Genomic DNA, 26,555 nt, shown 5'->3' on the forward strand with positions numbered 1-26,555 from the left:
AATCAACAGATCAACAGGTGTCCCTCTCTAGAGGAGACACTAACTAATGCGTCTCGCAGGATGCTACCCCCTTCACCAGGTGATCCCACCCCGTGTCCAGTAACCACATACACAATACGTCTCCCACCCTTTCCTAGTGAGAAGATATGTATGACTGCGCAATCACTGGTCCCGTGGGAATCTAATAGTATCGTTGGTGCACTTGATGAGGGTTACGGTCCTGCAACGGAGCTTCGTAAAAGGATCCGATGATGGATGAACACAGGAACTACCGTCCGGGGCGATCCCACCCGGATGGCCTCTGCAGCAACAACGAAGATCTGCGCCCAACCCTCTGGACGGACGCGCAGCGTCTGCTGAGTCCTTAACTAACACTAATAGTAAGGGGCAGGATCCCTAACCTGGGGCCTGTCCCTACAACACTCAAACTACTGGTGGCTCAGGGCTATCTGGGGCCTAGGGGGCTGCTGGCCTAGTGCAGGGAGTCACTAACTCCTGCACCCTACCTCCTTCCCCTAGCTGCTCCTGGCGCCGACTCACTGACACTCTCAGCACCTGCAGCAACGCACTGCAACCTACACACGATGCCTTCTTGTCAGCCCTCACAGCACTGACAGCCGTGACACTGACAAGACTGAACACCACACGCACCTAAGGGCAGAGTCCCTAACCTAGGGGCCGTCCCTTATTACTTACCCACTAACCTGGTGGGGAGTTGGGGCCTGTCTGGGACCTTGGGGACTTTACCTGGTGTAGGAGCCACGTGCTCCCCACACCCTTCCTTCCCCTTCTTGCTCCCAGCTCCAACTGCCGTTGCTCTAAGCCCGCGAAATGTATCTATCTGCCTGTATGGGAATCCTGGTCTCTCATTGGCCACCTTGAGGCACCTGGTGCCTGCCTCTCTAAGCCTCATGGGAGTTGTAGTCCTGTGGAGGCTGTTTCTGTATTGGGGCCGTGTGCGCGATCTTACTGCACATGCGCAACTCCCTAGGGGCTGCCACAACTTCCTAGCCTGTACCGCGCATGCGCGATCACGCCGTATGCGCTCGCACCCGCAATGGCGGCCCCCGCTAGCCGGGTACGCCGCCGAGCCTCCTACAGCTCGGCTCGCTCCCTGCACCAGCCCCCACCTTTGGGAACAGCCAGCGGGTCCGTCGCTGCCTCCTGTGGCACCCGCGACCGCGCTGACCCAAAGGAGGGGGGTCTCTGGGAGCCGGAGGGCACCAGGGCTACCCTCTCCCCCTGGTGAAAAATCCAACGTCCCCGCTTGGTGAACGACGTCACTCGACATAAGTTTGCACAATGAAAATGTAGAGCATGATATGTACAACTTATCACTCTTGACTCTAAACAACAAGGTACAATGCAGGTCACATATGATAACCGAGGCCAGCTGAGTGTTAGCTGCTTGCTGAGACCATTTGCAGGGTGCCCCTAACTGACCATGTGGGGGTACCTCACTTTTACGTTTGTGAGCCTCCCCCGGGAGAATCTCTTGGAGAGCATGCTCGGGGGTAAAAGTCACAGGGTCCTTATTACTTCCTCCCCCTGGTGGACGGAATAGTACCATGTCTCTTGGCCAGACCTTTACCCGGCCATCCGCGGCATGGATGCAATAGGCTAGGAGGTCTTGACCTTTTCCACGGTCCACCACATGGTGAATGGAGCGCTCCATTTTGGGCTTAAAGAAGGCAATTTTCACTAAATCCCTTGCCACACAGTCCTTGTCCCTAAGAACTTGGGAGGCTCCTGCTGGGAAGCGAGCAGGTAACAATGCCTCTTTACTCAAAGTCTCTGTTTCACCCTGCAGGGGGTAAAGGGTAGGTACATTACCACTGCGGTGATTCATGGTGACCAACAGGTCCTCAGGGATGCTGTCAGTTCCCACCTCGGCTGCCTTGGGACCTGTCCCCGGCACTTCTGGGGCAGTCCACTCACTGTCTCGAAATTCGGGAGCGTTGGATCCCAGTCCTGGGACCATTTGGGCTGGAGCGCACGGGCTCACACTCTGTTCAGTTATGGTGACATACGGATGTCCAGCTACGTTCTGCTGCTCAGCAGGAACTTTAGTTGGGGCCTTTTTCACGGCCACCTCCATCAGAGCCTGTGGGGAGTAAGGAGGTTCCTCACCACTCCGCTGTCTTGCGATGGGTTCCGGTTCATCTGGAACACTGTCAGGTACCATCTGTGCTTCACGGGACATCACGATGGGGCTGACTTTTCTCTTCACCTGGACGATAGGCGGTAGGTACTGGTCCACTCGCACCACTGGACAGCTATCTTCTAAGGGGGCACCTCCACCAGGACGCGATGCTGAGTGGAGCCAATCGCCCTGGTGGCCAGACTTAAGAAGCTACCGTGCTCCGCGGCCACCTGGAAGCTCACACCCGACACCCCTGGGGCAGTCAACTCACCCTTGTCGTTGTTAGGTACTGATCCCCAGCCTAGGACCGATGGTACCATTGTAGTAGGCCGGACTGGCCGTTGTAGGGCACACGGGCCCATATCAGGATCCGTAGCAGATGGAATAAATGTCTCTTTATCTCCAGCTTCACTTGTGTGGTCCGCCGGCGGGCGCATCACCACAGCTGGTTGTTGGTCGCTGGAATCACAAAGAGAGGATGGGGGTAGAGACACCTTAACCTGTGATTCCGGAATCTGCGGTTCAGGAATCTGCAGTCCTGAGTGTGAAACTGAGTCTAGAACCGGGGTGCATGGACCCCCTGGAACATCTGCTACAGCACACGGACTCGGTGCGACCACCGCGTCGCAGCTGTCCATTTTGGTCCATGTAGCTTGAAAGTCTTGGGGTTCTAGAGCAGGGTATAGAACCGGGGTTATAGCACGAGGCGCCTCTGAAACTTCCGTGGTTGAGGTAGAGAGGTTAACGGCATCGATTACCCCAGTAGAGAGGTCATTCGCATCTTTCTCTGCTGGTTCCGGCTCTGGAACCGACTCTAGAACCGGATCCGGAACCGCGGTTAGAGTGCTCGAGCTCTCAGGAACTTCTGTGAGGGGAGTAGAGTGGTTAGCTACACTGACCTGCTCAGTATTGAAGTCGATCACTTTCTCCTCTGTGGGTTCTGCAGGCTGGGGCATAATAGGCTTCAAGAAAGGTGCCCCGCAGCGGGCACATTCAGGCTCCCACGCCAGTTCGCCTCTAGAAAAGTCACAGGTGGTACTAAAACATTGTATACACGTTTCTCTTTCCACCTCGGTTGTCTTGAAGCCTAGCGAGAACTGGACTAGGGCGACTCCCTTGTCACAGGCTTCCTGAAAGCAGGGACACATTAGCACGAGTGCATCTATTCCGGGAAATTGCCGGCCCACATACACTTTAGAGTGTAACCTCTTGCAGTCTATGTCATTCCCAGGGAGAAAATAATCTGTTTCTGCAACAGTGTCTGGTTGAAGCTCACTGTGTTTGCTCCCCCTGGTGGAATGTGCAGGAGGGGCAGCACACTCTTTCAAGGAGTGATTCTGGCTCTGCACTGCGTCACTTAGTTGGCGGGGGCGGGGCTTAGGTTTTCCTGCCAATCCCGGACAGTTTTCTGCAAGGTCATTCTGCGCCTTGAGCGCAGCACCACGTGCACGCTTCCAACTTGGGGAAAGTTGCCATGGCGCTTGGTCAGAGTAGACTAAAGGGTAACCCTCAGGGGGGCCCCCTAGCATAAACAATGTGGACGGTGCCTCTGCCAGGCATATATCCCACGTGGGTGCCACCACAAAAAGCATCGATCTCCACGGGGACGTGGGGTCTTGATCTTCATCTATAATACAGGCGTATGGCCACCCGGGGATTTTACGCATATGATCACAGACCTCCTAATCTGATATTTGCGGGAAGGCCTTCTACGGCCACCACACGGCGGGGCTTAGATCTAACCTCAAGGCCCAGGCGAGGACCTCGTGTCCGGACTTTACAAACATGGTGGACAATTTGACAAAAAAAATGGAACAGGGCACCCTAGGTCTGGATCTCAGCAGCGCCTCCAAATGTAACGGGTATTCCCTCTAGTATGACCCACCCTATCTCATATTGGCCCCTGTGGTCTATCCAGCCCCCATTACATGGTCGTGTCTGGTGGTGCACCTGTCGGCAACAGGACTCCTGAGTCTCCCGCATGATGGTGTTCGGGGATTGTCAATCCAGACAGGCAACTGAGGTAGTGTGTGCGAGTCCTACCTATATCACATGCAGCGCCTCCACCTCATCAGGATCTCTGCGTCCGCAGGGAGATGGGTCTGATGAGGAACTCCTTCTTGGGGGTGACTTCCACTGGAGAGTAACTTCACACTCACACAGTGGGGTTGTCTTTGAACAGGGCATCTTTTTTGATGATGGTATGAACAGACTGCCCCTTGCAGCGGTTAGCTCAGCCGCACATCTCGCTGTACTGTCCATTGAAAAGGTACGCCCTCCCAATGGAGTGGGATCCCCTCTCCCCGCAGGGAGATCACCGCTGTGCCAGGTCCCTGGACACAGTGTGGCCTTGTCAGGCTTGATGCTACTTGATGTAGAAACGGGCCACTAGTTACTGCACTAGTGGGCCCTTCATTTCCCAAGTCTCAACACAGACTTATTCCTTCAACTCTCTCCACCGCTCTTCCCCACAACACTAACTTTGGGCAGTGCTGGGCCTTATATACCTCAGGAAACAGGCACATCTCTGATGTCACTAACTGTGGACTCAGAGTATGTAGCCACTCCCATCCATACATAGGGCACCTCACCAGGGTGTGAGGGCAAACCTCCATGATTACTGCTGGCATCCCTGTAACTTACCAGGTTTACTGCCATCAGGAGAGACAACTGCAGACCATTTTACAGCATGGCTATGAATATTCTGCCTGTGCTGCCCCATTTTGCTATCATGTGCAGGGCCGCCGACAGGGGGGACAGTCGGGACTGCTGTCCTGGGCCCGGTGAGTTAGGGGGCCCCCTGCCGGCCAATGCAACGAGTCAGTAAAAGAAACACACCACTAGCTTAGTCATAGAGCCAATCAGGGCGTTCCTGGTGGGCGGGAACTAACTGATTTAAGTAACCGCACAGGCGGGAAAACGTGTTTGAATCTTCCCAGCTCTGCAGCTGATTATTCCTACTCATAAACCACCCCAGGGCCCGCTGCTGCCACCAAGCACTCTCTTTCCACTCTTAAGTAAGGAGGGGGTGAGAAGGTGAGAGGGAGGGGGGAGGGGTGAGAAAGGAGGTGTAAGAGAGGTGGGGGTGTAAGATAGGGAAGGGGGGAAAATAAATGGGGGGATGGGTGAGAGTGAGAAATAGATGGGGGTGAGGGGGGAAGTGTAAGAGAAAGATGGGGGGCTCGTAATGGCGGTGGAAACTCTAGTCCTGGGTCCCAAGAAAGCGGTCAATGGCCCTAATCGTGTGCACTGACAAAAAAAACATTTACCATTTTATGTGAGGGTCACCGTTCTTTCTTTTCTTCAGAGAAGCGTTTTAAAGATCAAGATACATTTCACTAGCCACATCTTAGAAGTTGCTTAACTGCATTGTTTAAAGGTTTCAGGAATCCATATAAGTAAAACAATGGCAGATACAAAGCAATCATTTGCTTGCCTGCACCCATATTTTTAATGTCTATATTCTAAGCAAAGTGTGATGTTGCAGAGTCTGGGACAGGATTTAGAGATCTGTGCGAGACATGTGGGTGTTTTGTCTTTTATTGATCACACACAAAACTTCTTTACAGAAATTCATAACCGTTCATGGAGAAGGAAGTTGGGTAGTATCCAAAACGAATGTACAAAGTATTTTCTTCTGGATCAGACCGCTACTAAAATTGTTACATAGTAACCTATGCTAAATTTAGAAGACTTCTTCTATATTTGTATTTACAGTGTTTTGATCCAAAGGAAGGCAAACAAAAAACTCCAATTACACATTATCCAACAATGTCTCATAAGGGGGAGGGGGGAAATTGTACACTATTAATGTGTAATTAATTGGCTGTCTTTACGTCTTTTTCTAACTGTTTGGTCATATGAATGACATGCTAATGTGCGTCTCTTCTTGTTTGTAGTGTGGATGAACTCTTCTATGAGATTTTGCAGATAGATTTCATAATTGGAGGTGTATCTGACCCATCAGGAGTCCAGATAATTACATGGCAAGTTGAATACCTTGGAGAAAGCACATCTGATCTCGGAGTGTCCAAAATATACGTCAATGAAAAAGACATCGTAGGAGTCATCCCATTAGCAATGGTAAGAGAAAGTTCTTGTTGGCGAACTTTTTAAAAGGCTATTTGCTTTTTATTAACAGGTATAAAGAACAATGTTTGCCTAACATGCAAGTGTAATTGGTATAGCAGCAGTGGAGACACATTAAGAGAATGGGGGCTCAGACATGATGGAGCATAGAATAATTTGGGCAGTATATATTGGGACTGTCCCAAGGATGTGAGCTTGCAGCTGGGGATGTAATCTGATAAGCACTTAGATCAATAGGACAGCAGAAGGACATGAAATGCTGTGAACGTCAGCACAAGTACCTTGAATTTCATTTTGTTCCCACTAGTCTGCTCAAGAAATTGCTCTTTTAATGTGTACTGTGCGATCTGCAACCTGAATTATATATCAATTTAACTGCTGCATGTTGAGTAAAGTGCAAGGCCAGCGTTGCTTGGCAAGAACACAGAATAATAGTGAGCTGGGAAATCTAGTTTGCTTGTATTCAGAACATGCTACTGACCAAGAACGGAGTTGAAAGAAAGTTGTGACAATTTGTAGAATGATCTCCTAATGCAGTGTTTAAAAAAAAAAATTTAGTTAAGGAACCCTATAATTATAATAACGTCTGAGATCATATGCATTGTAAGGAACCCCAACCCTCTCTAATAGCGCGTCTGAGATCAGATGCATTGTAAGGAACCCCAACCCTCTCTAATAACACATCTGAGATCAGATGCATTGTAAGGAACCCCAACCCTCTCTAATAGCGCGTCTGAGATCAGATGCATTGTAAGGAACCCCAACCCTCTCTAATAACACATCTGAGATCAGATGCATTGTAAGGAACCCCAACCCTCTCTAATAGCGCGTCTGAGATCAGATGCATTGTAAGGAACCCCAACCCTCTCTAATAGCACATCAGAGATCAGATGCATTGTAAGGAACCCCAACCCTCTCTAATAGCGCGTCTGAGATCAGATGCATTGTAAGGAACCCCAACTCTCTCTAATAGCACATCTGAGATCAGATGCATTGTAAGGAACCCCAACCCTCTCTAATAGTGTGTCTGAGATCAGATGCATTGTAAGGAACCCCAACCCTCTCTAATAGCGTGTCTGAGATCAGATGCATTGTAAGGAGCCCAAAATATTTGCAGAGAACCCTTTAGTGATGCCAACTGTTCATAGGAACCCATGTCGAAAAATACTGTCCTTACGTATATATCAGTTACCTATTCTCCTTTTAAAGCTGCAGACCAAGCAATATCCTACATGTGTGTTTTTAAAAAAAACAAAAAAACAGTTCTGTACTATGAGAAAAAAGTTGTAGAATTTTTTTTAAACAACTCTGAATTACATTATGTATTACGGTATAATTTAAAAAGCATTTTTTTTTCTATAGCAACCATTTACAAAGTCGCATCCCCTTTCTCTTCTGAAACAGAGAAATACATGGGAAGAGGGTGGAAATATAAGGGGCTCATGAGGTGTGAAATGAGGCTCGGAACACTGCCAACGGGGGGGGGGGGAGGGCAGGGGGGGCGGTCAGAACTGTAGTCCTGGGCCACTGGGAAATCTTTTGGCGGCCCTGACTGCAGGGAACTGTTTAAAGCTGCAGACCAGCAATATCCTACAGTACATGTGTGTGTTTTTTTAAATAAATCAGTTCTGTACTATGAGAAAATACTTGTAGAATTTTTTAAAACAGCTCTGAATTACATTTTGAATGTGTTATAATGTAACAAGCATTTTTTGTTTCTATAGCGACCTTTTACAAAGTCACATCCCCTTCCTCTTCTGAAGCAGGCTCTGGCACACCCCTTTTTGATCCCTGCTCTCTCTCTAGCAGTGCACCAATTGGATGTAGTGACTGCCACATGATCTTCCCCACAGAACTTTGCATCTTTGGACCTCTTCTGTTGCACTGACAGCCACTTAGTGAACCCCCAATGTGATCTTCTAACTATCCCTGCTCTAGCAATGATGACTCAGTGAAATCTTACAGCCCGGCTATCACCCTTGTTATCACAGGTTGTTCAATCAGTGGCTCAGTCTTTGACTATACATTATACAGGCGATCTTAAACACAGGGAGGAAGCTTTGGAATACCTACCCTACTTGGATTAACGCCCAAATGTATCTTGTACTATATGAGTTTGTTCCCCCCCACCCATGTTTTGGTGCTTTGCTACAGCTTAAACATATTGCGCTATGTTATTTTATTGTGTTTCCACTTTCCCTGAGAGTCTGCGCTCTAGATCTTCAATTCCACAAGGTGGATAATGTTGTTATGACTTCTACACTTATTAATAAACTGAAGTTTCATCTCAGCACGGAGCTTTCCTTCAAGTCATAGCGAACTCTCAGCTGTCTCCGTAGAGAAATCCAAGAGTGTCATCCGAAAATCATCCAAAAATGTACACACAGCAGCTAAAAGAACAAATCAAATGGTCCCAGGCTTCCCCTGTTACTTTAGCTGTCATTGTATCAAAACTTGCTTTCTATGAGAAATAAGTGCACAGTGCATAATTACAGTATCCCAGATGGGTTTGCATTGGAAAAGTTGAACACCGGAAAGCCGCTGGAAATATCTGATAACTTTTTCTATTTTGCCATTGGCATCTACAACACAAATGCTTCTTTATCTCCAAAGCATTTTGTAGCTGTGCAGTGGAAATGTATCTGGGAAGCGGTGAGATTCTGAGACTGTTTTTTGACGTGTTTCATATTAAGACTTCCATCTGCTTCTAGTGTTTTAAATTGAAAGCTGACATCATTGTTTGGATTGCTTTTACCTTCTTTTTGTGTTACATTTTTTTTTGTACAGTGGTTTGTCCACAAAAGAGATAATGGTGGAATAATACGAGTAGTAGATGATTTTGGAGGCATTGTTGCAGTTGCCAGTGGGTAACAATCATGGTGCCAGATTATCAATATTGTATTGTATGTCTTTATTTATATAGTGCCAAAAGTGTACTCAGCGCTTCACAAAGAATACATTACATTGAATTATAATAATACAATAAGTGCAGCAAAATCAGACAATAGGAAAGGAAATCCCTGCCCCGAAGAGCTTACAATCTAAGGTTTGAGGGGAACTTACAGAGACAACAGGTGAGGGAATAAGTGCTGTAGATGGGTGTGCTTGGCCACAATGGGTGGTAAGAGTGACTGTGGGACAGTAGCCATGAGTGCAGGCTATTGGAATGCTTGATTTGTCGGGCAAGTTTTAAGGTTAGTCAGTGTTAAATGAAAAGGTTGACACCATTTGCATGGGAGGAGATGGCAGTGAGGCATGAATGAGAGCAGGTATCCCCTGAGATTCACTGACAACCAGCTTCACAGCATACTGAATAGGGGCATTGTCCCTCTTTTCTACATGATATCCTCTAGAGCTGGGCTGCGAAATATTTCCCCCCTGCGCTCCCCCCTGCGTCATTTGACGTCGCGTCGCCGAAGACAAGGTAAGGGAAGTTGCAGAGGCCTCGCTCGGTCCCCGGTACTTAGTTGAAATGCCTTGGGGAAGAGCGCGGGGCCTCTGCAACCGCCTCGCACCCCCCCTCCCCGTTTGCGCACCCCCTGCTCTAGTGTAGCGATTCCCAACTTCAGTCCTCAGGAACCCTCAGCAGGCCACGCTTTAAGGATATCCCTGCTTGAGTCAAAATGATTGAGTCACAGATAGAGCCACCTGTGCTGAAACGGGGATAGTTACATCTTGACCTGTTTGGGTTCTTGAAGACTGGAGTTGGGACCTCTGCTATCCAGATGTGCGAATGTCTTCTGTAAATTCCCAGGTTTTTTTTTTAATGATATGCAAAAGTTCACCTTCCTAAAAAAAATTTTTTGTAAGAATTTGCCCTTTGTGCCAGTTTCGCCAGAAAGATTCCATCATTTTTTTCCCTTTCATTTTGCGGGAATGGCAAGTGATGTTACATATGGGGTTTTAATGCTTGCTGAATTTATGCAAAAATGTTCACACACCAAAACGGGAAATTTTACCTGCTTTGCAGACTTTGGTGAAAGTGTTGACCGTTTCTAGCAGCCTCTAGACAGGGGGAAAGAAGCAATGTCATTCTTATCACCCCATTTTTAAGTGGGTTATGATAGGGAGGTGGGGAGAGAAATTAATTTGGACAAGGGTGTTGAACATCAGGACTGAGAATGGACCCAACTTTGTGTATTCTTGATAATTACTAGGACACCGTCTTCTTTGAATTTGAAAAATTCTGTGATCATAAAAACATTATGATCATTTTAGCAACTGGGCATTTAATACAATAAAATCATTCTTTGCCTCACCTGGCCTTATTAAACCCTGCATACCTCAGCCTGCCCTGCACATGGACTACATGAGCAGTTCAGTCACGTGAATTGGAATTGCTATTTGCGTGGGTTCATATTTTTATTGTGAAATTAAATCACATCTGTCATGTTGGACGGAAAAAAAAATAAAACCAGTCACATTGACAGTAGCCATTATTATCCCAGACAACATTGTTTAAATGCAAATTGTAACTCCAGCCCTTTCAAAAATAAACGCGTCTATAAAGATGCAAGTCCCCTTTTACACTGCAGTCTCGCTTTCTTCCTGCAGGCGGGTGGTAGGCAGTGTGTGTATGGGCATTCATTCTTCTTTTTTGGCTTTATCTGTTGCTTTTTTGAAGCGATGTATTCTTGCTTTTGTTGCGGTATTGTAATAATGGTTTGGCCTGATCTGAGCGAAAACAGGGACTCCAGACACGTGAATTGTTACATTTTGCAGCGGTTGGTGTTGCTCTTTAACTCCCAGCCCCCCCCCCCTTTTTTTAACCAGAATGGGAACTGTCCGATCTGAACTGCGCTATTTCCTGCTCTCAAGACTCTCTGTTTCCTGAGATACAGTACTTACTGATAAAAGTAGCACAGTGCAGTCCCCACCATGGGAAACATTATAGCGATTTCAATCTTATTATCTATTGTATATATATATATATATATATATATATATATATATATATATATATATATATATATATATATATATATCAACTGTAAATATTACTGTATGTTCATTTGCATGTCTTAGACAGGTCTTAGACATGCAAATGAACATACAGTAATATTTACAGTTGCTTTATGCTTTACTGTGGAGGGTTTTTGGCACTTTTTTTACCCACCATAACCTTAATAATTGTGATATGTATATATAATATATATATATATATATATATATATATATATATATATATATATATATATATATATATATATATATATATATATCAACATTGCTAAATAACTGAATTGGTGGAGTGGTTTCATGTTAAATAGGCGTTCTTTAAAAAGAAATTGTTAGCTTCAGTTTTACATTAATAAGCTTTAAAGAGGCAATACAAGGCAGCAATATTTTTTACAATTGTATATATATATATATCTATATATATATTTCTCAAACCGTTGTATGTGTGTTTGTCTGTCTGTCCTGTGTCTCCCTGTGTCTAGGGGCAATCGCATTGGACCATCACTCCGCCTCAGGCCAATGAGATGGCTCCCTTGGTGCGCCCGCCCCCGCACACCTCTCATTGGCCGGTGTGGTCACACACACACACACTCACCCTCACACCGCGTGCTCCTCTACAAGATGGCCTACCACACGATGTGCAGCAGCCCAGGTAAGACAGTACACCCTGTGCCTCACACCCCTCCCGCAGGCGTGCCACCTTACACCCTGCACCTCACACCTTACACCCTGCGCCTCACACCCCTCCTGCCTCACACCTTAAACCCCTGCCGCAGAACACCCCTGCGCGTCCCGCCTCAACCGCCCAGGAACAAGCGCCTGCACGCGCCTCCATTGGCCGGACGACCCATCGGGGGAGCAAGCGGCCAGCGGGGGGGGGGGGGAAGCAGCCGAGCCATTGGGGAAGGGCGGGGGGAGGCCCGAGCCATCGGAGAACAAGCAGGGGGGAACGGACGCCCGGACGGGGGGGGGGGGTAAGCGGATACATAAATTATGACAATACATATGCTCCCCTTGTCACCCTCCTCCCCTTCCACTCCCTTCCCCCCCCACCTTCACCCCCCCCTCTTCTCCCCCCCCTCCACTCCCTCCCCCCCTCCACTCCCTCCCCCCCTCCACCTCCATCCCCCCTCCTCCCTCCACCTCCACTCCCCCTCCCTCCACTCCCCCTCCTCCCACCTCCACCCCCCCTCCACCTCCACCCCTCCCTCCACCTCCACCCCCCTCCCTCCACCTCCACCCCCCCTCCACTCTTTCCCCTCCCCCCTCCACTCTTTCCCCTCCCTCCACTTCACCCCTCCATCCCCCCCTCCACTTCACCCCACCCTCCACTCCCTCCCCCCTCCACTTCACCCCTCCCTCCCCCCCTCCACTTCACCCTCCCCCCTCCACTCTTTCCCCCCCTCCACTTTTTCCCCCCTCCACTCTTCCCCCCTCTCCACTCTTGCCCACCCTCCACTCTTCCCCCCTCCACTCTTTTCCCCACTCCCTCCCTCCACTCCCTCCCCCCCTCCACTCTTCCCCCCCCTTCACTCTTTCCCCCCATCCACTCCCCCCTCCACTTCACTCCTTACCCCCCCTCCACTCCTTCCCCCCTCCACTCCTTCCCCCCTCCACTCCTTCCCCCCCTCCACTCCTTCCCCCCCCCCACTCCTTCCCCCTCCTCCCCCCTCCTCCCCTCTCCCACCCTTCCCAACCCCTCCAATCTACCCCTTCCCCCCCTCCACTCCCCTCCTTCCCCCCCTCCACTCCACCCTTCCCCCCCCTCCACTCCACCCTTCCACCCCTCCACTCCACCCTTCCCCCCCTCCACTCCACCCTTCCCTCCCTCCACTCCCCCCCCTCCCTCCCCCTTCCCCCCCTCCACTCCCCCCTTCCCCCCCTCCACTCCCCCCTTCTCCCCCTCCACTTCCCCTCCTCCCCCCTCCACTCCCCCCTTCCCCCCCTCCACTTCCCTTGCTCCCCCCTCCACTTCCCCTCCTCCCCCTCCACTTCCCCTCCTCCCCCCCTCCACTTCCCCTCCTCCCCCTCCACTTCCCCTCCTCCCCCCTCCACTTCACCTCCTCCCCCCCTCCACTTCACCTCCTCCCCCCTCCACTTCACCTCCTCCCCTCCCCCCCTCCACTTCCCGTCCCCCCCTTCCCCTCCCCTTACCCCCGCCTCCCCCACCATTTTTAAACAACAACATCGTATTACATTTTATTCCATCTTTCTTTTCAACATTATTATCCAACCTTTACAACAAATAGTCACCTATTGTTCCACGATTTATAAATAATACTACCTATTACGTATTTACATCCCGGGCAACGCCGGGTATATCAGCTAGTATATATATATATAATGGAAGCAGGCGATCTCTGTAGCGGAATCGCGTTCATTTCAGTTCTGGGGACCACTTGCTTCCGGAGATACTTACCTGAGAATTAGCTGCCGGTAGCCACTCTCTTCGGCTACCAGGGTTCATAATACTGTATGTCCGCTCTTCAGATATTTCCCGGCCTACTGGCCAATAGGAAGCTGTTATGTTATCGGTGCGGCTTCCTATTGGCCCATGTGACGCGGGAGTTTCAAACCTGAACACCCTTCCTGCTGAGCCGGACCAGCTACCTGCACCTACGTAAGTATCTCTGGAAGTAGGGGGTGAAATTAACGGGGTTCAGCACCAGAGACCCTCTGCTACAATTCTATATTTTAAAAAAATTTAAAAAAATGCCTTTAACCACTGCCAGAAAGGCGGGTAGAGTATTGCAGAGCAGGGTATTGCAGAGCAGGGTATTGCAGAGCAGAGCATTGCAGAACAGAGCATTGCAGAACAGAGCATTGCAGAACAGAGCATTGCAGAACAGAGCATTGCTTTGCATGACCCTCTGGCAGTGAAGCCCCCACAAAACGTTTTGGAGAAACGCTGTTAACCCTCTCGCTGTTAGGGTGTGACAGTAACACGAGCATAGCGTAGCTAGTCCCTCTAGCAGCTAAAGGGTTACTGACTGTGCCACTGTTAAACGGTCAATAATTGGCAGCTTTATAGTTATTTTCTCCAGTTATATGCGTGTTTGAACGTCATGGTTATACTGGATATCAATAGCGTGAACCACTCGCTCACTAAAGCTGACCAAACAGGTCCTGTTTCACGTTTCAATCATACCTTACTTTTGTTATGCAGTCTGTTGCCACGTGGACACCTCACCAGGAGGCCTTCCACCAAAAGAAACATTGTCACAGACCAGAAGTGCACTTTAGGGGGATAACAACTGCCCTGTTGGGTGACGTTTAGAAGGCTTTGTATGTGCTGAACGGTTTTTAATATTGCCCGATCGCTTATATTTCTTTCACTCACACTGTCATATTTTAACTAGGATATTAAATAAAAATACTTCCCCCTTATGAATCCAGCAGGGTTTTCCTTACTGTTAAAATGAGTTGTTCAATTACCCACCGACTAATGGATGGAGTGTAATTAACATTGTCTTGAGGCTAATTCTCATTTATGCTGCCATTCTTCATAAATTGAGCAGTATTCTCTGCAACAAAAAAAAAGCAAATGTGTCACTTTTATTAGCCTGGTTTGCACTTTAACACCCAGCAAATTAATTCAAGCTTACATTAACGCACTTACAATCCTATGAAATTATCTAATGATAAGTTTTACTTAGCGTGTACTTTATGAAGTCATGCCGTTTTGCACTGGATCCTTATTAATTGCTTGATAATTATTCCCATAAATAGAACTAAATGTGAATGAAGAGCCTGTGTCTGACAAGGAGATGACAGGTTAGAAGATGAAACGAGAGAGTATTTTAAGATAATTGCTCAAAGCGATCACTCCTTTTGCTACTGATCTGTGCCATGCTTTTGTAGGACATCAGCACAAAAGGCAGTCGTTTACAATGGAGTTGATGCAACACTGTGTTTTAATCGTCACAAATAACATTTGCTCATTAATCTACGTACAACAGGGGTAGCCAACTCCAGTCCTCCAGGGCCACCAACAGGTCAGGTTTCTAGGATTTCCTAGAACAGGTGGTGCACAGGTGGTGCTCAGGCAACGACTGAGCCACCTGTGCTGAAGCAGGGACATCCTGGAAACCTGACCTGTTGGTGGCCCTTGAGGACTGGAGTTGGCTACCCCTGATCTACAAGAAACAATTCTGTTGGTACATTAATGGAGTGTACTAAACTTACAACTGTGTGAGAAATGGGTTTTCCGACTTTCAAGGTTTTGACAGTCATGGATTTCTGCCTAGTAAGCACCCGCATTTAAAATAACAAATCCCCCAGGCCCCCTTTGAGCCGACTTCTTACAGTCAGTAAAATGAAATTCTGCGGTGTTCTTTGGTGCAATAATTCTGCAACGAGGGGAATTGGAAGTTTTTAGGTTATTTGGAAATTGGCCAGAAGTCCAGATTCTCTACAGCGTGTACATTGGCATCAACACACGGGTCTGCAGTTCCACATCTCACACTAACAACCTGCAGAAAAAAATCCATCCCATTACCAGCGGCCTATGATGACTTATTTGTAGATGATATTGAGAGACATTATTGTGATGAGCAGTGGAGGTCTTGAATTGTCTTCCAGAACTCAAGGGTTAAAGGGGCAGTCTTCCCGGGACCAGAGTGATCTAATGGCAGTGACATATTTATTATAATAATAACTATTTCATGTCGCACTTTTCTTCCAATTTATCCCAATGGGACACAAAGCGCGTCACAATGACAGTACAGCGCGCGGTACGCAGGACATTAGGAATGTTACAGGCACAGTCCCTGCCGAGAGGTCTGTTATGTTTTACAGTCCCTGCCCAGATGAGCTTACACTCTATGTAATATCTCTAGGGCGATTAAGTGAATTGCCAGAGGTCACAAGGAGCCGACACCGGTGTAAGGATTCTGCGCGATCCGTGCCGGGTTTTGCTGCCAGTTCAGGTTTTCCAGACTGCCTGCCCTTTCTGCTCAAACTGGCCATTTTGGGTACTGGCAGCCCATTATATAAGGCTGTAGTTCCTGGTGGGAGTCGCCGAGCAAAGTTCCTACGTTTGCAGTTCTTGTTGGTCTTTGCAGTCACGCTTTACCCTTTTGCCTGTTTTAATTCCCTTGTTGCTGACCCCGGACCGTGACCCCGACCTCGCTGCTTTATGCCTGCCCTGACCTCTGCCTGCCCTGACCTCTGCCTGTCTCCTGGACTTTACAACTCTGCCGCCAGCCCTGGCCCCTGCCTGCTTTCCGACTACGGATACTCTTACAGGACTCTGTGTCCCTGGGCTCTGTCCCTGGGCTCTGTCCCTAGTTGGTTTATTTGCACCCCTACCTCAGCCCTGCAGGTCCGCTTCCTGATTTGAGATGAGCACCATCACAGCCGGGAATTGAGCCAGGTTCTCCTGCTTCAAACACAGTGTCATTGTTTCAGAGTCAGTGTCTTTACTCGCTGAGCCAGTGAATTCTCCCTATTTGAATGTAGGTAAGTGGAGTTTAATGTCTCCATGGCAGCAGCATACTTTGGAAACTTCTTACCTGGTCTCTGTCAGGACAACATTGCTTGTCTCTGCAGTTACATTTTCCGTTCCCATTGTTTTGCATTTGTTCTTTGCGGATTAATTAGGGCAGGCAAGCGCAAACTTTTGGCGCTGCGCCCCCTGCCAGCTCCCACTTGCTCTCGCGCCCCCCTTACCTTACTCGGCGGCGTCATGTGACGCCGCGGGGTCACCGATGTCACGTCACGTGACCCCGTTGTCATGGAGACGTGCATGTGACGTCACTCCGCATGACACAGCGGCTTCATTTGATGCCATCGCGACGGGTCACAGCAGCCTTCAGAATCACAGTAAATTCAGGTTGCGAAGGCCTAACGCGGTCCCATGGCATTTAATTTAAATGCCTTGGGGAAGAGTGCGGGGCTTCTACAACCGCCCGTGCCCCCCCCAAAAAATCCTGTGCCCCCACTGGGGGTCGCGCCTCCCACTTTGCTCACCGCTGAATTAGGTGACCATCATCAGCAATCCGTTAAGAGTAGCACACTAAGCATTGTACTGTAGAGGAACATAGAGGTACACGGTCCCCCCAATTGACAGGTGCTGCAGAGCATACAATCCAATCAAGTATAAGCTGTTTGTATATTTGCAAAAACATCCAGATATTAAGGATTCAAAAGCATTGTATAATAGAGCTTAAATAATGAAGTAGAAACCCCTAGTTGGGAAATGGTCTGGCGATGACGAAGAAGGGTTGCCCGGGGGAAGTCCTTCAACCAACCCCGGACCCCATGCATAAAGTCCCGCAACAAAATAAAAACCAAATCACTTGGGGAAGCTCCAATGTAGTAGTTGAATAACTTACTGAAGTCTTGAATCCATCCGGAGTGGCGTGCTTCTAGCTGTATAGTGGAGTAGGAAAACAGCTCCCACCGGAGGGAGAAACAGCGGGCACTGCTGCGCAAAAAAAGGAAATGCTGGACTGTGCTGAGTGAAAAAATCCTTTATTTAATCATAGAAAAAATGGATAAAAGAGGGGGAACAGACCCCCCGTAGCTCTAACGCGTTTCACCCTTTCGGGCTTTGTCAAAGAGTAGCAATACTCGATACACAGCCTCCTATATACCGGATCCAACCGGACATGACATCACTCAACCAATGATGTGGAGAATCTCCCGTGAGTGTCTAAAGGGAGTCCACACCTGGCAGGTGTGTACAAGCCCGGAGTGGATCAGCATTAGGTGCATGCGCAATAGTGGCATAATAGAGCCAATAAACAAACAACATATATATATATATATATAAAGCAATTTAGACAATTCTAACAAAGTGAACATATATGCACATAGTTCCATATGGGAGGAGACATCACAATAATATGATTATGAAAACATGGCAATCCTCAACCATAGAGAAATGTGTATTGTTAAAATAGAGATGCATAAAAGAATAATACATCTGAAAATAAAGATAATAAAATCAAGTAAAGTCGGGGGGGGTGGGGGTATGGTATTGCAAAAAATAAATAAATAAAGATGATAGTAATAACTATCTAAACACCTAAATACCATAAATAATTCATAAGTGCACAAGATCATATAATTCATAAGATATTGGTACATTTATTTCAATATACCTTTTGTTATTTTGAGTTAATCACTATATGAATTGATCTTTACTCATTACAAATTTATAATTATCTTGTAATTTATTTATTATTGATACTTTTTGTGTTTACAGTTATTTGAATTTTCATTTACAATATCTTATGAATTATATGATCTTGTGCACTTATGAATTATTTATGGTATTTAGGTGTTTAGATAGTTATTACTATCATCTTTATTTATTTATTTTTTGCAATACCAAACCCCCCCCCCGACTTTACTTGATTTTATTATCTTTATTTTCAGATGTATTATTATTTTATGCATCTCTATTTTAACAATACACATTTCTCTATGGTTGAGGATTGCCATGTTTTCATAATCATATTATTGTGATGTCTCCTCCCATATGGAACTATGTGCATATATGTTCACTTTGTTAGAATTGTCTAAATTGCTTTATATATATATATGTTGTTTGTTTATTGGCTCTATTATGCCACTATTGCGCATGCACCTAATGCTGATCCACTCCGGGCTTGTACACACCTGCCAGGTGTGTGAACTCCCTTTAGACACTCACGGGAGATTCTCCACATCATTGGTTGAGTGATGTCATGTCCGGTTGGATCCGGTATATAGGAGGCTGTGTATCGAGTATTGCTACTCTTTGACAAAGCCCGAAAGGGTGAAACGCGTTAGAGCTACGGGGGGTCTGTTCCCCCTCTTTTATCCATTTTTTCTATGATTAAATAAGGGATTTTTTCACTTAGCACAGTCCAGCCTTTACATTTTTTTGCGCAGCAGTGCCCGCTGTTTCTCCCTCCGGTGGGAGCTGTTTTCCCACTAAGCATTGTATGATTTGTGCCCTGCCCCTTTAAGTAGAATAAACCTACACATTATTTTGGCACGGGTTAGTCAGCCCTGAGGTTCACTGAGCACAAGTTTTTAGATGGTGTGTTAAAGGATAAATCAATACCAGTTAATGCATTTGTTCCATTGCTTTTAGAGCTGTAAACACTAAATGCTAAACCCTGATCTATAAACTCCTTTCTCTACTTACAATGTCATTGTAGCCTCTTCATTGTGCGCTGTTACATCCCATCAGAGACCAGATTGTCAACAAGACAAAACAGCTGAAAGGGGAAGTTACTGTTAAAAATACATTTGACTTTTGTATTTTTTTTTGTTTGATTTTTTGTTATATAACTGATTTATATAGATATATATTAAGCGGTTAACAGGAACTTCGTGATCCTTAGAAACAGGATCACCATACTAATCACAATAAATTCTCATTACAGTTCACATAAGCGTTGGTCGGGTGTGTATGTTAATTTCTACTCAACAGTGTACCCAATCCTGGGTACACTGTTGGAGCTCATGTTTGTAACTGGGTGTAGCAGGCCTGTACTTCGAATAGGTTTATTTTGGTACCGCTGTTTCCTCTGACCCTGGGGGGATCCCTCCTTCGGCTATCTCCTCCTTATGGCTCCTGATCTCAGGTGCTGGGCTATCTAGCTCTTTTGGCTGCTTTCCGTCCTCTCAGCAACGGCAATCATATCCACGCGGGACGCATGCAGGTTCCGTCACACAGGTTTCTATTGATCAAGCCTGACTCCTTCAGGCCCAAGCTGATCTGCCGTGAACTGTCATGGCTGTCCCTTTTAACAACTCCAACCCATCCAAGTCCCTCCTTCTTCACCAATCTCTCTACTAGCTCATCATAGTCACATATACATAGGAAAGGAACCTGTTAAGGGGAAGTGTTCATGTTTTGCCTGAAAGACACAGGGGGTTACATCTATATGGTGCATTTTTTTTTTAATGTTCTAAGGATAATATGGAGTTTCTGTTGGCCTTAATGAAATGTCTTAAGACCTTATGGTCAGAATATATGTTTAAATACCAAAAAAGATAGTTCTATTGTTCAGATGACATTTATGTACATTGTTCTTCCTGTTTCAAAGTTTTGATGTGATACCACAAAAACAATAAAAAAACGTTTGAAACAGACTTTTGTATTTTAAAGATTGCACTGAAATCACCATCTCATTTGGTTGAGTAAAGCTTGCGTCCGGAACAATCATGAACAGTAGATATCTATACACACCTTGTTTGGCTTTCCAAACAAGAGACATGGAACAACCAGCAATATTATCTCCAATTACCCACAACGGGTAGGGTTTTGGTCTAGTTTTAGACATTCAGCGGTCACCCTAGTGTGTGTGTCATATAGAATAATGTTTCTATATATAAACACAGACACCAACACAAGAAAAGACCTGCACAGAACCGCCTGGGCCGGGATATATATACAGGGTATTAGATTCTCTCTGTTTCATCATCTTAGGAAGAAAAATATTGTGGAGCTAGTGTATGAGATCAGATGCTAAGGCTATGAAGTTTACATAAAAAGGTTTCTGTGCCTTCTACAATCTGACTAAATAACGTTGCTTTAAAGCAGCCTGTAGACACATCTGCTGCATAAAGACCTTTTCTCCATAGGAAATATCATTACATTAACCACTGGTATACAACTTAACCTTAACCAAACACCCATCCTATCTACCCTTCCACTAATGGAGTTTTGTAACAAGCAGATAGACACCAAACTGTTGTAATTCCATGTAGCCGTTAATAATGTAATGTTATTTTCTGAGAGTGATCCAAATATCTTAAAATCAACTAATACTGGCCCAGAACTGGTGGGTTAAATGGTGTTCACAAAGAGAGAAAATTACACAAAGAAAACCTTGGGCCTCGTCCCCACTGCTCGCGGCTGTGCATGCTACGGCGTGCACGGCACAAACAAGATACGGCTCTCTAGGGGGCCGGACCCAGTTACTGCCTGTGCGCGCCTGCAGAAAGCGCGATGCGCGACCACCTTTCCCAAAAGACAAGATTGTTGTCTTTTGGCGCTGCGGTCGAGCGATGGCCACGTCACAGCGGCCGTTCAGCCAATGAGGGCGAACCAGCCGCGTGACGTCATAGCCACTCCCCGGCCACGCCACCCATCGCGAGTGATCCGAGAGTCCTTCAGATCGCTCGGATGTAGAGAACGAGCGCTGCCAGGCACTCCGTCGCACACGCAGCGCGTGCACTGGAGCCGTAGCATTGGGCAGAGCAACTTCATCAATGGTCATTAACCGATACACATTGTCCGTTTGCTCATTTGATGGTATGTCCAGACCATATGCTCTTGTAAAGAGCCGGTTGTATACACCAGATTTAAGTTTCTATCCATTAGTGTCGGCAGCAAATGTAATAAAAGGGATTGTCAGGTTTATACTAGCTTAGGCTTAATGTTTTATTTGATGTACAAAAATATTAGCGTTGCGAAGCTTGACAAATATATATTTATCAGGTAACTCCACGTTCATCCGTTCCTAGGGTTCCATATAGCAGCTCACCACATCGCCAAAAGCAGACGTAGTCAAAATACTTTGACTCCCTGGTTAATAGTAAACACCCACTGTGGGTGAATACCGTGACTCCCCGGTTAATAGTAAAACACCCACTGTGGGTGAATACCTTGACTCACTGGTTAATAGTAAAACACCCACTGTGGGTGAATACCTTGACTCACTGGTTAATGGTAAAACACCCACTGTGGGTGAATACCTTGACTCACTGGTTAATAGTAAAACACACACTGTGGGTGAATACCTTGACTCACTGGTTAATAGTAAAACACCCACTGTGGGTGAATACCTTGACTCACTGGTTAATGGTAAAACACCCACTGTGGGTGAATACCTTGACTCACTGGTTAATAGTAAAACACCCACTGTGGGTGAATACCTTGACTCACTGGTTAATAGTAAAACACCCACTGTGGGTAGCTGACACACAGTCCTGGCATTTTAACATTGTCACAAAATTATAAGACATGTAAAATGATATAGTTAATAAATGTGGTTATTTAGTGTAATTATTAAAGCAGCAAAATATGTGAAATCTTATGGGGTTTTTTTTTAAATCAATTCTATAGTATTAGATATTAGTGACTGTTTTTGTTGTTTGTTTTTATACAACTCTTAATGCCATTTTTAATTGTATTGTATTGTATGTCTTTATTTATATAGCGCCATTAATGTACATAGCGCTTCACAGCAGTAATACATGTGGTAATCAAATAAATAACAGATAATATAAATAACAGATCATGGGAATAAGTGCTTTAGACATAAAAGTAACATTAAGGAAGAGGAGTCCCTGCTCCGAGGAGCTTACAGTCTAATTGGTAGGTAGGGAGAACGTACAGAGACAGTAGGAGGGAGTTCTGGTAAGTGCGTCTGCAGGGGCCAAGCTTTATGTATCATGTGTTCAGAATAGCCACAGTGCTATTCATATGCTTCTTTAAGCAAGTGTGTCTTAAGGTGGGTCTAATTAGTTTTAAAGCATCCTTTGACTGCATATTAAACACACACACACACACGTGCCACCATTCATATTTAGATGTTAGCTGTGCTAAAATATATCAAATGCCATAACTTAATTCCTTCACTTGTCAGCGGAGAATTTTCTGTATGGATTGCGGCGCTGCAGATACGATGACAAATCTCTCTGTCTCCGAAAACCTGCCCAGGCTCATTCAATATTTATATTCAGCGGTGGGGATTGTGCTTTGGTATTACAAGGCACCGGCTTTAACCAAGCGTTTTGCATTATGTAAAAAGCATAAATCATTTTGGCTGATCCGGATCATTTTCACTGCTTTTGATTAAGTAAATAAATCATATGCCAGTGCATTTTTAATGCGTAGAGGGTAAGCAGAAGGCAAGTGTAGTGTCATTGTGTTTGCAAACAATAAGCAGTCAGTAATTACTTTTAAACGTCAGTTTAAATGTGTTGTAATTCAGTTGTACTTCCCATTTCTCGGATGCTGAAGGAAGACTTGAAAGAAAGCCATGTTTGGAAGCAGAGCAGATTGTGCTGGGCTCTGATAAATGCATCAAGCGTTTTCCGAGTTGATCCAGGAGATGGAGATTGTGGTGGTCGGGATTTAGGTCAGTGGATAATTCAGTGCCAACTGCAAGTCTTAATGCAATTGACAAATCGGAGGGCGAGCAAATACACATGGTATAAGTCCGTAGTGGGAGAACAGATACCAGTTTATATAGTTATGTGGTGAGTTGAAACCGGAAAGCTAAGTATCACGGCATCATCTTATCGTTGTTTTACGTTAGTAACAAACTTTAGTCTCGTTGTTTACAACAAAAGAAAAAGTCCTAAACTGAAAGTATATTTACGCCATTAAGGGAATCATATTGTAAAGAATTACATTTCAATGAATCATCCGTATCTTCTGGAGCTTGGGTATGTAGCCTAGAGAAATCTTAATAATAATAACAACAACTATATTTCATATAGTGCTTGTCTCCCAATGGGACACACAGCGCGTCACAAACACAGTACAGCGCGCATGATTTTTTACAGACACAGTCCCTGCCCAGGTGAGCTTACACACTATGATTTTGGTGCCTGGGGCACAGTGTGATAAAGTGACTTGCCCAAGGTCACAAAGAGCTGACACTGGGAATTGAACCAGGCTCCCCTGATACAAACTCAGTGCCATTGTTTACAGAGTCAGTGTCTTTACTCACTGAGCCGCTCCTTCAGCCATTGCTTAAATGTACCTGTATCTCACTCAGCTTTAGCAAAAATAGCAATAAAAAGCACACAAAACGTTTCCTGGTAGTTGTCACGTCACGGGGGACTCTTGTACATGGTGAACCACCAGAATGAGGAGGCACCATGACCTTGGAGCCTGCGATGATGCTCCCCAATCCCTGTGTATATACACTCATAATAAATAGACACAAACTAAGGTCTGGAGGCTCAAAAGCAGCAGCTTTTTTTTAAATATAAGTAACATAACATGATACGTGCCAACCCTGACAGACGTCTCAGTCACCGGGTAAGGCCAATGGTATTCAAACCATGGCCCACAACACACCCTAAGCCACACACTGCGGAGGCCAGGCCGCTTACTGAGAATGGGCCCCAGGTGACCAAAGCACAATGAGCCCTGCACACTCACCAATAACAGCCACCATCGGGCTTTACCGTACCACAGAGAGACGTGGGAAACACATATGACAGGGAGTAGGATGACCCCTGCCATCAAGACTCTCGCGATCTGGCCTTGGCCGGGAGCAGCCATCTTGAAACTCTTGAGGCAGGGTGCGGGATGACTTCTCTCCCCTGCATAACACCTAATATACTGTAACCTCCCTCTGGAACCCTCCCCCCCCCCCCCTCACCATCGCGTCACCCATCCGGCTGGTGAGTGGGGGGAAAGGGAAGCCTATCCCTGCCTGTTATGGGTGCCCCATCGCCAAGGGCTCAAGGCTACATACTCTGCATCTCATTCTCGGCATATTGTAAATGTGCACTGTAGCTGGAGGGCGCTAGGCTAAGAGGAAATATGAGAATGTTCAGCAAATGTTGATGGCTTCATGGAACGGCTTTCCAGCAGAGGTAGCAGGTGTTCACATGTAGTGGAATACCAAGTGCCTAATAGAGGGTACAAGGCATGCCTAAAAATGACAAAGTCAACGATCAGATACTGTAGTTTTAAACTGGTCCAGATCCACTGATGGTGTAGGGCTATATAGGAAAATGAGCAAGTCGGCAAATGATCTTTTTCTGCAGTCATTTTGTATTTTGACAGATTAGATCTAATAAGATAAATGGGGCGATATGCACCATAATTGTTTGCTGTTCCCATTTGGATAAGAGGGAGTGAGTCCAGCTAAACGAGGAACATTCCCTGGATGAAATGAAATGGTTGGCCTTTGCACAGTTCTTATACATTCATTTGGCTGATTTGGCAAGTCCTTTGAAAACTGTTCGTTGATGCCTCTGCATCAGGTTGGGATCAACAATCTGCAGGAAGGGAGAATGGTGTGTTCTTGTAATCGGAAAGAAACAGGAACATGTCTTCCGCTGGGAATTAGGGCTGTGGTTTCATTTAATAACCAGATGTCTAAGCCAACACATATTTTGTAAAGGAAAAATAAGCCTAAGAAGAAATCTCTGTGGTTTGGAATGCTCGGCACACTATAATTTCATCTATGAACAATTGTAACGTCGGTCCGCTGATGAACAAAATGCAAGCCGCATCCCAGTTGACCTTTGGTAAAATAAAGACGAGAGCTCTGTTGTACGTAATATTAATGTTGTTGTGGGTGCTTTCTTAATTCTATTGATTAAAAACAGAATTCTGACAACATGCTGCAAAACAAATCAATAATGTTCTGCATTAGTCAATAAAATGTTAGGGATATGTTCTGAATAGATACAAGTGCATGAGTTGAAGTGCCTCTTGCTATGTGAGAGCCTGTCCTCTGAATGCTTCACAAATGTACATGATCTGTTGGACAATGTCCGTGGAGTTTGTTTGTTTTTGTCTGTTGTTGGGCATGGTGCAGGTTGTGACACTTTGTACGGTATTGATGCTGTCTCGCCCACCACTGGGGAAAAGTTTGTGCTCTTGGGTGTACCCATAGGAAAGTGGAACTGGATGATGGAACTGGTTATTAATAGTTCAGTTTGGTACCCTTTGCTAAGTGTCCCAAGCAGCCTTTATTGTACATACATAATGCATTCTGCCCAACTCCTAACTGCACATATAACTTCCTTAATGCTGAATATTTTATTCAAAACCTTTGCAGACAGTTTACACATGAAACCACACTGGGATGCTACTCCAATGTAAAAAATATTTGGTCCATGTAAGAGTGATAATTTTCTTGAAATATCTATATATCTATATATATATATTTGAAAACGTTGTATGTGCAGTGTCCCTATGGGCAATCTGATTGGTCCGTCGGTCCATCACTCTGCCTCGGGCCAATCAGATTGCTCCGTGGCCCGCCCCCGCACACCTCTCATTGGCTTGCTTGCTTCTGTGGCCTTGACCGGCCCTCCTCCTCGCCACGCCACTCTCTTCTCCCTCTCCCTCCTGTTCTCTGTGTCCCTGTCTCCCGCTGAGTCCCCATGCTCCCGGGTATCACTCCCACCGGGTATTGCCCCCCCTGCCCCCGGGTGTCACTCCCCCCCATTGCCCCCTGTGTCGGTCCCCCCTCCCTTTCCCCAGTGCCCCCCTGTCACCTGCTCGTTGCACGTGTGCTCCGACCCGTCCAGCGGCCTGGCGGTGCTGCGGCTGCTCCCGCTCCTCGGGCGGCTCACTGTCCTCCCGACGCCAGCTCACACACGCTCCGGAGCGCCGTGCGCCCGGCAGCCTGTGCTGCATGCTCTGCCCCCCCCCCCTGCC

General features: G+C 46.4%; 1 protein-coding gene across 1 annotated transcript in view; it reads left to right on the top strand.

The window, feature by feature from the left end:
* TMEM132D (transmembrane protein 132D) overlaps positions 1-26,555 on the top strand; it is a 341,293-nt gene that overhangs the window by 229,306 nt on the left and 85,432 nt on the right. Inside the window, exon 4 of the mRNA XM_075568700.1 lies at positions 6,043-6,226. Coding sequence (XP_075424815.1) covers positions 6,043-6,226 — 184 coding nt within the window. The remainder of the gene's footprint in view (positions 1-6,042; positions 6,227-26,555) is intronic.

This window comes from Ascaphus truei, chromosome 13 (genome assembly GCF_040206685.1).
Source record: "Ascaphus truei isolate aAscTru1 chromosome 13, aAscTru1.hap1, whole genome shotgun sequence".
Classification (NCBI taxonomy): Eukaryota; Metazoa; Chordata; class Amphibia; order Anura; family Ascaphidae; genus Ascaphus; species Ascaphus truei.